General features: G+C 39.7%; 1 protein-coding gene across 5 annotated transcripts in view; it reads left to right on the forward strand.

Annotated features, from left to right (window-relative positions):
• Window positions 1-15,653, forward strand: part of DYM (dymeclin) — a 169,547-nt gene that overhangs the window by 22,232 nt on the left and 131,662 nt on the right. For 3 of the 5 annotated variants that reach the window (XM_077936498.1, XM_077936496.1, XM_077936499.1), the window contains exons 4-7: window positions 4,444-4,485; window positions 6,987-7,039; window positions 8,527-8,620; window positions 11,037-11,170. In XM_077936498.1, coding sequence (XP_077792624.1) covers window positions 4,444-4,485; window positions 6,987-7,039; window positions 8,527-8,620; window positions 11,037-11,170 — 323 coding nt within the window. The remainder of the gene's footprint in view (window positions 1-4,443; window positions 4,486-6,986; window positions 7,040-8,526; window positions 8,621-11,036; window positions 11,171-15,653) is intronic. The other 2 variants (XM_077936497.1, XM_077936500.1) reach the window with 1 other exon arrangement.

Here is a 15,653-nt window from a genome sequence, read left to right on the forward strand (position 1 = left end):
AAATTTCATACCAGTGGTCCATAACTGTTCCCAGTCAGCCATCATAATATTATGTCCAACATCTTGTGCCCATTTAATCATAGCAGATTTCACTGTTTCATCCTGGGTAGAAATATATACAGTATAGATAAGGTGGAACCATATTTTTTACATATTTTATCCATTTATAAAGGTCCTTCTTTTTATTTGTTTTTCATCTTTTTCCTAATTTACTTGGTAAATATATTAATTGCATAAATATATTAATGTTTCTGCAAAAACATAAAAATGCATAGTTTTTTTGTTTGTTTTTTAGTTTCTAAATTGTGCTACCTCAGTTGTGCTACCTCTATGCCAATGAAAACAAAACAGTAAAACCGAACTGCATTGTGGTAATCATCTCATCTAGTGGAAGTATATCTTCTGCCAGCAGGATGCACTTGGCTCATGACCAGAAAGTTGCCATCTTCTGTTCTACAGCGTTTAGTTCCCAGCCCTGTTACGTTACACATGTGGGCGTACAGTACAGTTCTCATGAGTCAATTTCTCTTTAAAACAAGGTAGGCTGCTGTTACGGCTGCAAAACAGAGCACTCAGACCAAGGTCTTCAGAACTAGAGGTTATTGAATGGCAAAGAGCACTTTGCATAGCTATATGGTTTTGAGCAACCATAAGCCCATCGTGCCACTTGAAGGCAACACTTTGTTTTTAAAAGGGGGAAAATAAAAATTCAAAAGCTTCTCACAGAAGCTTGTTAGCAGATCTGTAGCCTAAAAACATTCGGTGTCAGGAAGTGATCTATCTTGATGACAAGCCGCCAGCTGGACTGCTTTAAAATGTGGGGGAAATTTGGGAAGTCCTGATTTTTCTGATTGAGAGAATTGTAATGGGTGTAGATTGGGAAGCATTCATTCTTCCTTTTTCTTCTTCTTACCATTTGTTTTTAATTATAGCTGTCTGTTCCTTGGACTGAGAAAAGGGACCACCTAGGAGATGAAGCTTTAACACTTCTTGCATGTAATCAATAGGATGCTTTAGACTTCTTAGCTATGTATTAATAACCTGCCTCCACTGGACCTGTTCTGCTTGCGTGTGTGAAGCTATATCTGGTCTATATTGTAGGTTGACTTGTGTGCTTGTATGATACGGCGCTGCTGAAAATATTAGTGGTGGCAATATTTGTCATGATCCTCAGGAGGCATTTCCAAGGCGAAAGGCACACTCCTAACTCGATTGACATACAATAAGAGTGCATAAAGTTGTGACCCACCAAATGTACCCCACAAGGTGTGCTTTGTGTCCTGCCAGGTGGCTAACAAATTGGGGGCAAGCAGGAAAAACAGCATGTTGAACCCCCAGGGGTCTTTGTTCAGCCTGGAGGATGGCAAGTTAGGGAAACCTTTCTAAGCAATTACCTGGAATAACTTTGGATATAATTCCAGATTTAGAGCCAGCAATTTTTGTCTAATGTGATGTGTATGTTTGTGTGTTTGTGTGAGAGAGGGAGAGAACCCCTTCAGTGTGATAAAGACAAAACAAAATGCAAAGAACCTGATATTTCAGCTACAGTGGTACCTCGGGTTAAGTACTTAATTCGTTCCGGAGGTCTGTTCTTAACCTGAAACTGTTCTTAACCTGAAGCACCACTTGAGCTAATGGGGCCTCCAGCTGCTGCTGTGCCGCTGGAGCACGATTTCTGTTCTCATCCTGAAGCAAAGTTCTTAACCCGAGGTACTATTTCTGGGTTAGTGGAGTCTGTAACCTGAAGTGTATGTAACCTGAAGCGTATGTAAACCGAGGTACCACTGTATTTTGTTACAGTTTTTTAACACATTAAATGTTTTACTGTTAAGAACATTTTTAAGGTGTCAAATGCTTGTCAGTCACCCCATTATAATTGTGCTCATTGGCCAGAACTCTGGATGGTAGAAAGAGGTTGACTTCCCAACAAGTTGTATAGAGTACTGTCTGCATATTTTCCCTTGTATCTCAGCAAGCAAAAGAGCTAGAAACAATATTGGTTGGGTTTTTGGTTTTAAGTTTAAGTGTTAAATCTTTGAGGGTAGGGGTCTTGAATATCCCTGGGGTTGGGCGTGTATAAATCTGTAGAAATCATTACATATATTAAGAGTTTCAGAATGTAATGCTACATACAAAATACTGTTTTACTTATTTTATTAAAATTATAGGCAAATAGGCATTAACTAAAACACTGGTGTGTTGTCTAATATAAATGCCATTTGTGGCTATATGTGTGATTTAACAGGAGAGAATCATCAGATAGGAAGGATGGGGGTGGTGTTGTGCCTGGTGACATTTCCCAGTAGATGCTCCTACCTCATCTGGGTTCATTCTGTGGTTGAATCTCAGATGGAAGGAAAATGACAAATAAAAATGGCTAGGGGGGATTTGAAGGAAATAATTGGTTGGTGAGAAGGATCTTTTTGCTCTCCTGTCCCCCATATTAATGTAACATGTAAGTATTTCTTGTGGGTGGCTGCTAGGCTCATGTTTGCACATAACACTAAGCTAAACCATAGCTAAGCATGAACAATCTAGTGTACAAAATGAAAATAATGGCTTGTTCACTCCTTCCCTGATCTTGTTGCTGCTGCAGTATCCATAGCTAAACCATGATCTGGCTTAGTGTTATGTGCAAAATTAGGCATGTGGGTTCAAATTTAATTTAAATTTGTTCTAGTGATTTAACTTTTGCATGTATTAAAGTATGTTTGTGCATTTTTCTCAATCTTACTGTTTTACATTCTTCTAAATCGCTTTGAGGTTTTTGCAGTTTAACAATAAGCCAGTTTATTGAATCTTATCCCCATAATTCTTAATTTGACTTGAAGATGAGTGGGAAATCCAGAATTCCCTGAAATGACTTTGCTTTACATAATAATCCCCTGGAGAGATTGGGGCTTCAGCATGCACCTCTACTACTACTAAAAGTAAGAAATCCCTTTGACAACATGTGGGGAGGATATATAACTATCCCATTTTTAATAGCAACACTGGGAATGTGCAAAGACATTATTGCATGAGCAAATACTTGAGCTTCAGGATAGCTCTCAAGTGGATTTCTGCGGTAAGTGCAGTTTGACCTTCTCCAGATTTTGATTACACAAAGTGGGTGGCGAACAGCCTACTCTTAATTTTGGGAAGAAAGGAATTTCCAGAGCATCTCAGCACTGGCTTCCCCCTGATGTCCATTCCCCTTAAGCCATGGGTAGGCAAACTAAGGCTCGGGGGCTGGATGTGGCCTAATCACCTTCTAAATCCGGCCCACAGACGGTCCGGGAATCAGCGTGTTTTTACATGAGCAGAATATGTCCTTTTATTTAAAATACATCTCTGGGTTATTTGTGGGGCCTGGCTGGTGTTTTTACATGAGCAGAATGTGTGCTTTTATTTAAAATGCATCTCTGGGTTATTTGTGGGGCATAGGAATTTGTTCATATTTTTTCCCCTTCAAAATATAGTCCGGCCCCCCACAAGGTCTGAGGGACGGTGGACCGGCCCCCTGCTGAAAAAGTTTGCTGACCTCCTTCCCTAAGCATTGTGTAATGCTGAATGGCTCAATGCAGTTACTTGAAATTTGGCATTTCAGCATGCTGAGATTCTTGGCTTTCGTTTTCAAAAGCAAATTTCTAGGTTTGAAGGTGAGATTAAAAGTGTGCAGGGAAACGCCTAGTGGAACCTTAGAAGCCAGGTGAGGTCTGAGCAGCATCTCTGGTGTCCATGAACAGAGCTTCAATACCCTGCATGACTGTTTGCTTTTTACTAAGACTGGCAAAAGCAATATAAATTATGCAAAGTGATCAAATGTATGCAAATTTGGCTTTTTGAGGCACAAGACTTTGATTGTAATTTTAAAATAAATTAAACACCCCTCTCAATATAGTGAATAGCGCTCTTCTACTTACCATCCTTATGTCTTGTCTGCACTCTGTAAATGATAAGTTGTGGGAAGTAAATAATGTATAGACCGGGCATTGAGCATAATATTCTATTAGGTTATTTGAAGTACAACTAGCTGGAGACTTAATAACAGTAGCAAAAATATTAATTGCCACCGAAAGGTGCACACAGAAAATTCTCACGGAAAAAGCTGGTTTAACAAAACATGGTGTGGTGCTGTGGTGTCCAGACTTCCCAAATGTGCACAGTTATTTGTATTTGAAACATTTTGGTCAACCTATATTAGTTTTTAAAAACAAATAGTTAATTTGTAATTGTTTTGGAGCTTTTTCCTGGAGTAAGTATGATATCATAAGAAAATAGAACATAAATTATGTTTTTATATAATGCAATAGATTAAAATCAATTAAAATATTAAAATTACCTTGCAAATATAAGCAACCCCTGATTTGCTTGGGGCTTGTATGACGGTGGAGCATGCATAAGTCCGCCATGCCTCATTATACCCTGCCTCCTTTACTCCCCCTTTCCTGCCACTTTCAGGTTGCTGCAAAGCACACGTGTACAGTCACACATCAGTTGGATGTGAGTAAATCAGTCGATGCCTGATTTTTTTTTGTGCTTTTCGATATTGTAAAATAAGTATAAAAAGTGTAGTATAATAACTATTTTTCAGGTGGTGAATGTAAACATATGTATCCATTCCATTGGTTTGGGGTTTCTACCATGTGTGCATACATCTTTAAGAGCTGCATCGTATACTTTTTGCAGTGTGTGCAGAAGTCCTTGAATTCTTACTTTTTAGGGCAGAACTCATTTCCATTTTTTTTAAAAAAACCCAAAACTAAGGTGGCCATTCCACACTAGCATATTTCCTCTTATGAGCATTTCTGCAGGCCTTTGATTTTAAGCCTATGGACAGGCCTTGTGCTGTTCTTAATTTAGATACAGGCCCTAGATCTTGAGGGGCTGTACTTTTGCAGGCTTGCATGTTTCTAGAAGTGCTAGGTACATAGAGGCAAGCTTTAGTAGAATGAGCCATGCTTCTAGTCACCCATACGGTGGCATTTAGGTATTTAAATGCCTTCCAGATGGTCTTGGTCCTACCGGGAAGTAGGGGCATCTGTTTTAAAAGTTTACATCAAAGCCTCCTGATGAAACCTGGGCATAGACCTGGGATATATTTATGTGTTATGCTTTTGTTGTACATTTTTAAAGTAATTGTTTGTTTAGTGTTCTTGTGAGCTGCTTTATTTGTGTTGGAAAAGCAACATCTAAATAAACTTGATGATTGTAGGCATGATCAGTTCAATCCGTTGATCAGGGTCACTGATGGATTATGCTGGAATGCAGAAATCTGTGAGGGAAGAGGGAAAGAGACAGTAATAATGCAACCACCATTTTTTATTCAGACACATATAGTTGCAAGATGACCCGGGATCAAGCTCAACTTTAGTCACAGACTCAGTGAGTGATACTGAAACACTGGTGTGTTCATAGATTTGCCCATTGGATATATTTGGAGACAACCCTATGGTCACAATTGTGCTCACTTACTATCCTTACTAGTTTCCACTTATATGTACTGAGGACATGATTCAGCACTGGAGGCGCATCAGTGGGGGCAGTATAAGTGGTGTTGATGTGCGATTTCCCCACTACACATTGTTTGTGCATCTACATTAGGGATGTCGCACCTGTGGCCCTCCAGATGATGTTGGAGTTCAGTTTCCATCAGCCCAGACAGCACAACCAATGCACAGATATGACGGGCAACATCTGAAGGGGCATAGATTCCCACCTGTATTTTTAGAGGGATAGCCTCTTACATTTCCACTAGTAAAAAAGGGGTGAGATGGGAAGCTTTCACGCAGATGTACCTTTAAAATTAGAATAGCACCTTCAGTATAAAGGCGAAACTCTTCACAATTTAAACATTCTGGGTAAATGGTGATTTATAGCTATCAAATGTTGTCAGCAAAATTCTTAGAATGTTGTATTATTTTATTATTGTTAGCCACCCTGAGAGCTCCAACAGGTGTGGCCAGTATCTAACAGGAGCAAACTTTGGGTCCTGTATATAGACACAGAAAAGATGGCAAATGTTCCCTAAGAGTCAAAAGCTCAGGAGCTAGTGGCCTGTCATTTAATGTTATTCAGATGCAATTAGGTAGCCCAAGAAGATAAATTAGTGTTTGCATGACGTCATGAAGTCAATAGAATGCATATATTCTTGCTCACTTGCCTTACTGGCATGCTAGCTAGCCATTTCACCAAAGTAACAAGCTACCCATTGTTAGCTACTTTCTGCAGGCCTGGGATTCCAGTGTACAGTGGTACCTCAGGTTAAGTACTTAATTTGTTCTGGAGGTCCATTCTTAACCTGAAACTGTTCTTAACCTGAAGCACCACTTTAGCTAATGGGGCCTCCTGCTGCTGCCGCGCCACCGGAGCACAATTTCTGTTCTCATCCTGTAGCAAAGTTCTTAACCTGAAGCACTATTTCTGGGTTAGCGGAGTCTGTAACCTGAAGCGTATGTAACCTGAGCTACCACTGTATGCTGTGGGGTTATTGTGATTGAGTAAATAATGTAGCACTTCCAAGGTTTTATTTGTTTGGCCAAGAGTAAATACTCTCAAAGCAGACGACAGTGAAGTACAACACAGTACAACAAAATCATCAATAAAACCAGTAACCATGCTAATGCAAGAACATCCAGCCCCTAACAGCTACAACAAAAACCACCAGCAGAATAATAATAATAAATAAAAAGATAGAAAAAAGCAGTTCAAAACATGTGAGTCTTTAGTTGGCGTCAAAGAGGCATTGGGTGGTTTTTAGTTTGCATTGTGCTATACAGTACTATAATTCATGGTTTTTTCATTGTGTTTATATTTTTATTTTCACTTACTCCTGTGTTTTTGATCGGAGGAGGTCTAAGAATGCAGTGCATAAGAACAATATGTTTCATAGTAACAGATGTTAGCTGCTTTCCTTTTTTAAATTTATGATTATGTCTTATTAATTACCAGAATTGGCAAGCTCATTGAGTGTTGGCTCTAATCAATTTTTCTTTTTTCTTCAGTGCCGAGTTAAAGCTTTTGGAAGAAGCTGCTATCTCGGTCTGCAAGTCTTTAGGTAAGAGGCTATTTTGATTATGGCATTTATTTCCATGTTCTTCGTACTGTCAGTGTTCCTAGTAAATCGCACTGCTCTATATAAACCTTTATATCTGTGGTGCATTTAATATCTCCCATCTGTGCTCTGTACATGGTTTTTTAAAACCTCTCTTCACTCCCAAGGGTATATGAAGACATATTGTGCCCGCATGTGCTGTTTGAACATAAAGTTTTCACAGGTTTTTGCTTTATTTTGTGTTCTGTCACAGGAAGTGGCTTGGGTACAGCTTTATTAAGAAGTAGCAGAACAGGTTGTTTTTCATCCCCTTTTTTAAAAAAGAAAAGGATTTTAAAGCACTGTTTTCAAAGGAGAATATGTGTGGGAGATAAAGCAGAGGCGGAATACATAAAATTTGCAATCAGTGTTAGCTGCCTTTTTTGAAATTGTGATGTTTGATCCTGTCTAGAACATCTTTTGAATTTAAGAAGTGTCTTGATCAATCAGAGGAAGGCATACTGGAAATCTTAATTATGAATTTTGAAATTTCTGTCCTGCCACATGGTTTCAAAGAGCTCTTAGACTGGCTTATACTATAGATTCTGTTTAACCGTCATGGCTACTAGCTGGGCATGGCAGAACTGGATATTATGGGAGACACCCCAAATGGCAAATCTGTTTTAAATTCTCCCCTCCCTCTTTAGAACATGTAGGAACTACTTATGTTATGATGCTTCCATACCCCTCTATTCACATCATGGGTCACCACTTGAAGTTGTAGAAAAATGCACAACAGCATGATCTCACAGTTTGAGAGTTTACAATATTTTAAAGTGGTTGTAACCTGTTCAGATTTTACCTGCAGTTCATAAATTTAACATATTGATGATGATAAAGATGATAAATGTTACAGATGAGGTAGGGACAACAATTAAGTAAGAAATGCTGGTTCGACTTTGTGGCCTCTGTGCTATCTCACATATAGATTCTGTGGAAACTTCTAAATTTGGGCTAGATTTAGACGAACGGCCTGTAGCACCCTCCATGCGTTTGCATAAAGTGGTGTGGTGCTCTGCTTCCATTCAGTACAAATCTTGAAGCATCTCTTTTCATAGGCACCATTTATGCCCCCTAATATCTAGTTCCATGAAGCCAATGAAGAACACTTAACAATTTGAATTCTATAGAATTTTATGAATACTTGTGGGAGGCATATGTGGGAGGCTACTCCTGGAAGTTCTGCTATGATCACGTTACATGCGCTCTCCAAAAAGGTTGCCCCAAAAGCCTGTATTGGCCCTGATCTCCAACTCATGGCATGGCCCCCTTGTTTGCTTACCCTTCAGATACTGGATTTTGCCCCTATGCAATTTGATTCTGAGCACATTCATTAGGAAGTAGGTACCACTGGGTTCAGTTTGGCACATTCCTAGGTCAAGTAAGTGTACATAGGATCACAGCTGTAATGTTTGAACCTGAAGTGTAACCTGTACAATTCTTCCTCCTAGTGGAGAATAATCCTCGAACAGGAAATCTAACAGCGCTGATTAAAGTCTTCCTTTCTAGAACCAAAGAGTTAAAAATTTCAGCAGAATGTCAAAAGTAAGTGCATCATGTTTGTGGGTTTTGTTCAGCTTTGCTTCACCAGCCTGAGTACGCACTAGGGAGCCAGCTGGTAAATTTTATTGTACTCAGAAATCAGCAATGTGACTGGCATACTACCCATCCAGGGTGCATAGCTAACTGCAAGTCTGGTTTTGAGTATTTCTAATAAACTGAAACTCTCATGTCAATAAATATTGTACGCTGTGGGTTCTGAGACCTTGTAGACAGCAGCCCTGGCTAAATAAATCAAGTCCCATTCAGACCTACACAATTGTAAAATGAAGGAATATAGATTGGTAGAAAGTTACCGTATTCCCTTTTTATCCATGAGTGTGCAGAATCATGGAATCTTCCTAATAGGTAGATTTTTCAGAAAGAAAAAGGCCTTCTGACAAATAAGGAATTTCCCCCATTGTGAATAGTTAGCTAAAAGTAGATTTGTTATATAGGTATCACACATATATACCAGTTTTGAAGATTTCGAAAAATGGGAGATCTGAATGGCACACAGACTATTTTTCTGCACAGATAGAGCATACCTTGGTAGGGTAATCAAGGAATATGCAATCTACATTCCAGTCTGTGCTGGAAATAGTCTGGGAGCTGTTCAGATTTCCCATTACCTTAGGTATCCCTGTCTTATGTTTATAGTGGGTTTATTATGAAATTTCACCAGAGTACTGTATCTTGATTTATGACCATTTCCTCACTTGCATGTCACTTTAAACCATAGTTGAACTAAACTCCGGTTTAAATGTGATCAGGTACACTGCTGAAATGGTGGGCCCTTTGCTCTTCCCCTACTCCTGCTGGGAAACCAGCCACGTTCTAGTTTAGTGTTGTGTCTGAACCCAGACTTGTGGTTTGTTTCTTGCCAGACAAACCATGAGTGGTAAGCAAGAACGAAGTCTTGGTCTGCTTGGAGAGAAACAAGCAATGAGCCCAGTTTTGGACTTAATGCTGAGCCGGACTTAGTTCCTGGCGATGCAGAAGCAGCAGGAGTGGTGCAGCAGTGAAGCACCTGCGATTTCAGCAGCTTGCATGAAAAGGCTGCATTTGAATGTGATGCGCATACCAAACCAATTAAGTTTTGCCCTCTGTTTTTTGGTCTCCCTTCAGCAGGTCATGCTAACTAGTTTGCAATGCATCCTGACATCAGTAGCTGAAAAGGTCAGACAGTCGTTTTGCATTGTGTAACTAGCCCATGGCGCTGCCTTCTGTTTTTATTGGCTGCTGTCTGGCTCAGTCTGCTGCCAAGGCCCATGAAGTTGAGCAACACAACATGGTTGCCGACATAATGGTGGATTGTAGAATGTGGGTTGCTTGAACGATATCCACCTAAACTTTATACAAACTTCTTCCTGCGAGTACTATGTGTCTGTAACATCAATAGAAGCTGAGGTTACACTCAGGGAGATATTTTGGGGCTGCAGATATAGTCAGCAAGTTATCCTGTGTGCTAGATGTCTTTAATCTGATAACTTATTTCCAGTTAAACTGCTTTCATGTCTCATAATTGTGGGGATGAGGTATAATAATGTTGGAAAGCAGCGGTGTCTTAACAGACTTTGCTGCTTGTTGCACAAGAAATATTTGCTTGCATAAGGTTGTATTAATCCTTACACTCTGTGTACCCCTTACACAGAGTAGTGCTGTCCCAATTTTCGCTGAGGGTGGGGAAGGGGAGACAATAAAAATGGCTTCCCAATGCTGCTTTCTTACATTTATAGTCTGTGACTCAAAATTCCTTGGAGCTTAGTGTTGAAGATAATGATTTAGCAATTATTTTATGTGCGTGTTTTTTCCATCTACAATGTAGCAATCGCTTCTAATGTTGTGCCACCAGCTGTCTGGTTTGCAAAATAAACATTTGTTTTTCAGCTTAAGTGATTATTTTTAGGAGTATTTACAAACCAGCTTGATGAAGCTTTGCAGTTAAACCTCAATTTGTCTTAAATCCTGGGCATTATCTCTTGAATACACTACATTAGGATAGGATAGAAAATGTGACATTCCATTTCCCCTGTTTTCTCCAACAAAATGGAATTTCTTGCATTGCTGAAAAGTGCTTCATTCTAACATTTCATTATGCAACTGGTGTAGAGATTTTTATTTTGAGCAGAAGGGAAGAAGTTCAAGGTACAGACATATCTAGAAACTAAATAGGACAAGAAAAACCTGAGACCAAACTCATGTTATATACAATAGTGATTCTTAGTATCAATACTGTTATTCTTCGTGCCTGTTCAAATATATCTATTACCCTTATATTGCATATTTTTGACTCACACAATACCTTAGTTTTAATTCATACAAGGTGGCCTACAGGAGCAGTCCTTGGCTTGCTGCAAAGCAACCAGAATTCTTGATGTGTTTGAGGTATGTACCATTGAATTTTCTGTTTCTCTTCTAGCCACCTCTTTATCTGGCAGACTCACAATGCACTGTTCATTATTTGCTGCTTGCTCAAAGTGTTGATCTGTCAAATGTCAGAAGAGGAGTTGCAAGTTCATTTCACCTACGAGGAAAAAACACCAGGCTCTTATGGTAAATGTTTAACAATTTTAAGGGAACAAATGGTGTCTCACATATGCTGAAGACTTCTGTTAAAATCTGTCATAAAATATGTCACAACACAGTAGATGTTGGGAAGATAAGATGGATCTATAGACTTTGCAGAAGATAGCCATCTGTGTTTTTCTAGAATATAGAGTAGTACAGTTTACAGGAATGGGATGGGAGAGAGTGACAACTTGGACTGAAATAGCTGCAGAGCCTTGTGAAAACTTTAATTACATGGTAGAAACCTGGCTGCATGAAATACTTACTTCTAACTTAGACAAAGCTATAAACATTACATCATAATATAGCAGACGGGAAGATGGGGCTGCAGGGGCCTCTCCATCTTGTTAGCTGGGAGATCAGCTCCATCAAGCTTCTCCTTTCCTTGAGCTTTTTCCATTCCACCTGGTCATTACAAGAACTTTGCAACTAAGAAACAATGTCAAGTACTGTGCGCTTTTTTCATCCTTTCTCACAGTCCCTTCCCTTTTTTGCTACAAAGAGCCTCAGTTGATCTGGAGCTCTGCACATGCTCAAGGTCTTGCCCTATGAGTATGTGCTTGGTATGTCTTTGCTCTGAACAAAAGGCATGATGATAGTGCAAACCAAGAAGAAGTTAAGATGAAGCCCAGTATCGTTTTATTAGGGTAAGCCACAGTTGTTACCACCAAAGATCCTCCCCAGGGTGGCTGCTGAAGAGGAGAATAACTGATATGTGTAATGAATCATGTATGGGTATACCTAATTTGTCCCCTGGAACCAGTGTTGTATCTAATGCACCTCTAATTTGGTCATTAGTTGTTTCTTGTGAGTAAAACAGAGTAACTAAGGTGAGGATCCTTGTTTGCATTTCCTGAGAAATACAAGCCCAATTTCTGCAGCAGGCATAGTAAGACCTCTTAAAGCATGATCTGATTGGCTGAGGCTCCTTTCATTATTCTGTGACAAATTAGTGATGGGAAAACATAATTGTTATGGCTAATGTCAATTCTCTCGCTCTCTTTTGTCATATTCCTTCTACCCAGCCCTGTCCTTAACGAGGTTCCCCTTTATGTCAGAGCACATGTTTGTTAGGATGTCCCTTTCCTATAATTGTGAACACCTTGGTCCCCGACTTATTCAATCTTACGGGTTTGATGCTGGCCAGGCTGCTGCATGTCACTCTTTTCCAAGTTTGCTCCAACCCTGTCAATCACTATGGAAACAAGGGTTTTTCTTTTCATAGCTATGCCTTTCACCCCCTTTGCTTCCTCTTTTTCTTCCTGGTCTCTAAGCAATACTTGTTCTTTCCAAGGTAATCCTGTTCCTTGCAATAACATTTGTGGTGGACAGTCATGTCCAGGAAGGATCCTTAAATTAGTAGTTCTGTGCACACAAGTGTAAGATGACACATGTATGTGTGTGAGAGGTATGAGCAGATCTGAGAACATTTTTCTTGTCTTACCTTTAAGATTCTATGTGGGTAAAGCCTTGTCTTAATACAGGCTTAATAAGACAGGGCCACTCTGGAAGCCCATTTCTGTCTTAAGAGCAGGGGAAACACTGTAAACGCTTCTGCTGGCATAATCTGTGATATTACAAAAGCTCTACGACTACGTAATGTAGCTCAAGGCATTATATAGAAGTTACGAGAAAAAATGGGAACAGAAGCCAGGTTCTTACAATCCACGTACAACTTCCTGGTCTCTCCTCAACTGTGTGAAATTCAAAATCTCTGGAACTGCTGCCCGAGTAGCAGCCAGATTAGCTTTGTGGGACCAGATATGCACAAAGCTGAATTCTGCCACTAGCAGCTCTGCCATATGGAACACTTTTCTAGGGGGAAGGTTCTAAGAGCCACCTTTCTCAGAATTGTCTTCTCCCCCAAACTGCATGTTTCTAGCAGAGCCCAACATTCCTTACACATTAAGGGGAGAAAAAATAAACAGTATTAGAGAATGATGCAGGATGCCATATGAGTTCTCTCTTCTAACTTCCTTTGCTTGATGAAGTGCAGTGTCATCAATATTTAATATTATTTTTGAGTATTTTTAACCTGCTCTGAAGCTAAAAAATCTAAGCTAAGATAGTCCCTGCCCTCAGACTTATAGTCAAAAGTAATTGACACATAAGGGGAAAGGGATGAGAAGGGAAGAGGGCAGGAAAACAACTCAGATACTGATTTTTACAGTTCTTATAATTTACCAGCTGAAATGTAAAAAGTTCATGTAGCCTGATGGAATGACTGCTACTTGGTGACAGTTGGGGGATGATTTAAGCAGCGGGTCTCAACAGAGGTGAGAAGTCTGGGGCTAGATCGGGATAGGGAACCTGTGGTCTTCCTAGTGTTGTTGAACTCCACTCACATCAGCCCCAGCCATCATGGACCATGGTCATGGATGATGAAAGTTCAAGTCCAGGAAACATCTGGTGGGCTACAAGTTCCCCATCCCTGGGCTACGGGCGGCATGGTATTTTTGAATAGGGAAAAATGTTTACAAGTATGTAAGCAGAATATATTGGAAACTAAGATTCCTACAGTATGTAGCAAATCTTCAAATTATGCATTGAATTCTCAAAGAGCAGCTGTTTGGATACCTCAGGCTTCTGGAACAGTTAAGCTCTCAGCTCTCTGCCCCCCCCCCCCATAAAACTCAGTGTACCTTTCTCTGCCCCACATGCTAGTTCTGAGTGTTCAGTATAATATTCCAAAGGTGAAAGACAGCTTGGGCATTAAGTAAAGCACTACTAGTCATTAAGGAACATTAATGTTCTTTTATCAAGACCCTGACTGCACATTAGTATGTCAGACAAAACCTTAGAGCTGGTCCCATTCATGCTAATGAAGACAGCAAAATTTTTAGCAGTATGTTGGTTGAAGAAAGTGGCATTTAATTGCTTTGTTTAATAGACAGCATGACATCTTTAAAAAAGAAGGTGCTTGTGTGTGGTCTTGTTGGTTAGGAGCAGGGAACCAGAAGCCAGGAAATTGGAGTTCCTTCTTGGTGGTGATCTCTGCTTCACTGTGATCTTCTGCCAGCTGATTGTTTCCTGCTTTGGTTTACCCCTCTATAAAACTGAGATAATTTCCTCATTTGGAATGCTGAGACTTTAATGATGATGGCACATGATGTCCCTTTGTGCCAGTTCTATGAACTCATGGTTTATGAAATTCTCTTAAAACATATGTATAATCGTGGATGCAAATGACTGACATGTCCCCAAGTAAACATAATGGAAGTGGGGGAAGATTCTTGTTGCCTTTGGACCCTATGAAAGCAATTACATTTTAAAGTCTTTGCTTAATGACCGTATTTCAGAAAAAACACACACTTCCCACTACTTATTTTCTCAGCTGTGCAATGCCGATAGTAATTTTGTGAGGAAGCACTAAATTGAAAGAATTGTTAATTGTGTCTCAGTTGGCCTGTTTTGCCCATTAAGGTAACTAAACTTGGTAGTCTTTAACCTTTTGAGATCCAGTGCCTTTAAGCCCAAACAGAAACATAGGGCCCACTTTAAATTTTGCTTTGTATATGTTGCTTCCCTTTCTTTCTTTCTTTCTTTCTTTCTTTCTCTCTCTCTCTCTTCCTGTTTTTCCTCTATTTATTGTTGACTTTCACTTCCTTTCTCTTACAAAATCTTAAGCAACAATGACAACGGGCAACGATGCCACTGCTGCAACACATCTTTGGTTGGGGCTTGACTGCCAATGGATGAATGAATTGATCTATGTACAAATGCAGTTCAATACAGAAAACTTTCAGTAAAAATTACACTTTTATCTCTTGAATGCCAATTTTTATTTTCTGCTTGCCCTCTCATTTCTCTTGAAATGCTCAAATGATGCTCAGCTGAGGCAGGAGACATCTCTGCTATATATCTTAAAAGTTAGATGAGCTTCTCATGCTGCTCTAGATCTGTGGTTCTCAGTCTAGTAGAGTGCTGGGATTCAAAACATGAAACCAATACAGAACACAGCCCAAAAAAGCTTTGATATCTGTATAGCTTTAAAATTTGTATGTAAGTATTACAATATTTAAGTCTGAAGAATAAAGCATAAATAATTATTGAGAACTAATGTGAACCAGTAACCAGAGTGTTGGTCTTGTAGATCAGAGTCTGAGGAAGAGTTCAGCTGCTCTCATAGACAAGCTTGGATTTGGGCAAGTTAGGCTAGATTCCCTATTTTGTAGACTAGGAATAAAAGTCACCTGCTTTGGGTAGTTGTGAAAAGCAAGACACACAAGGGATTGCCGAATTGATCTGTCTTCTCAGTCTCTTCATTTCGCCCCTCTTCTTTCCCCTCTCCTGTTCTCTGCTGTCTGCCTGTCCATCAGTTCCTTCCATTCTTTCATCGAGACATGATTCTACTGAAACACAGGATTCTAACCACCTTCCAGAGAAGCAAGAACTGCCGTGCTTTTAGTTTGTTCCCAGTAGTAAGAATGAAAATCTGAAGGCTCAGTTTAATTTTGTTGGAATTTCA

Source organism: Podarcis muralis, chromosome 11, assembly GCF_964188315.1.
Source record: "Podarcis muralis chromosome 11, rPodMur119.hap1.1, whole genome shotgun sequence".
NCBI lineage: Eukaryota > Metazoa > Chordata > Lepidosauria > Squamata > Lacertidae > Podarcis > Podarcis muralis.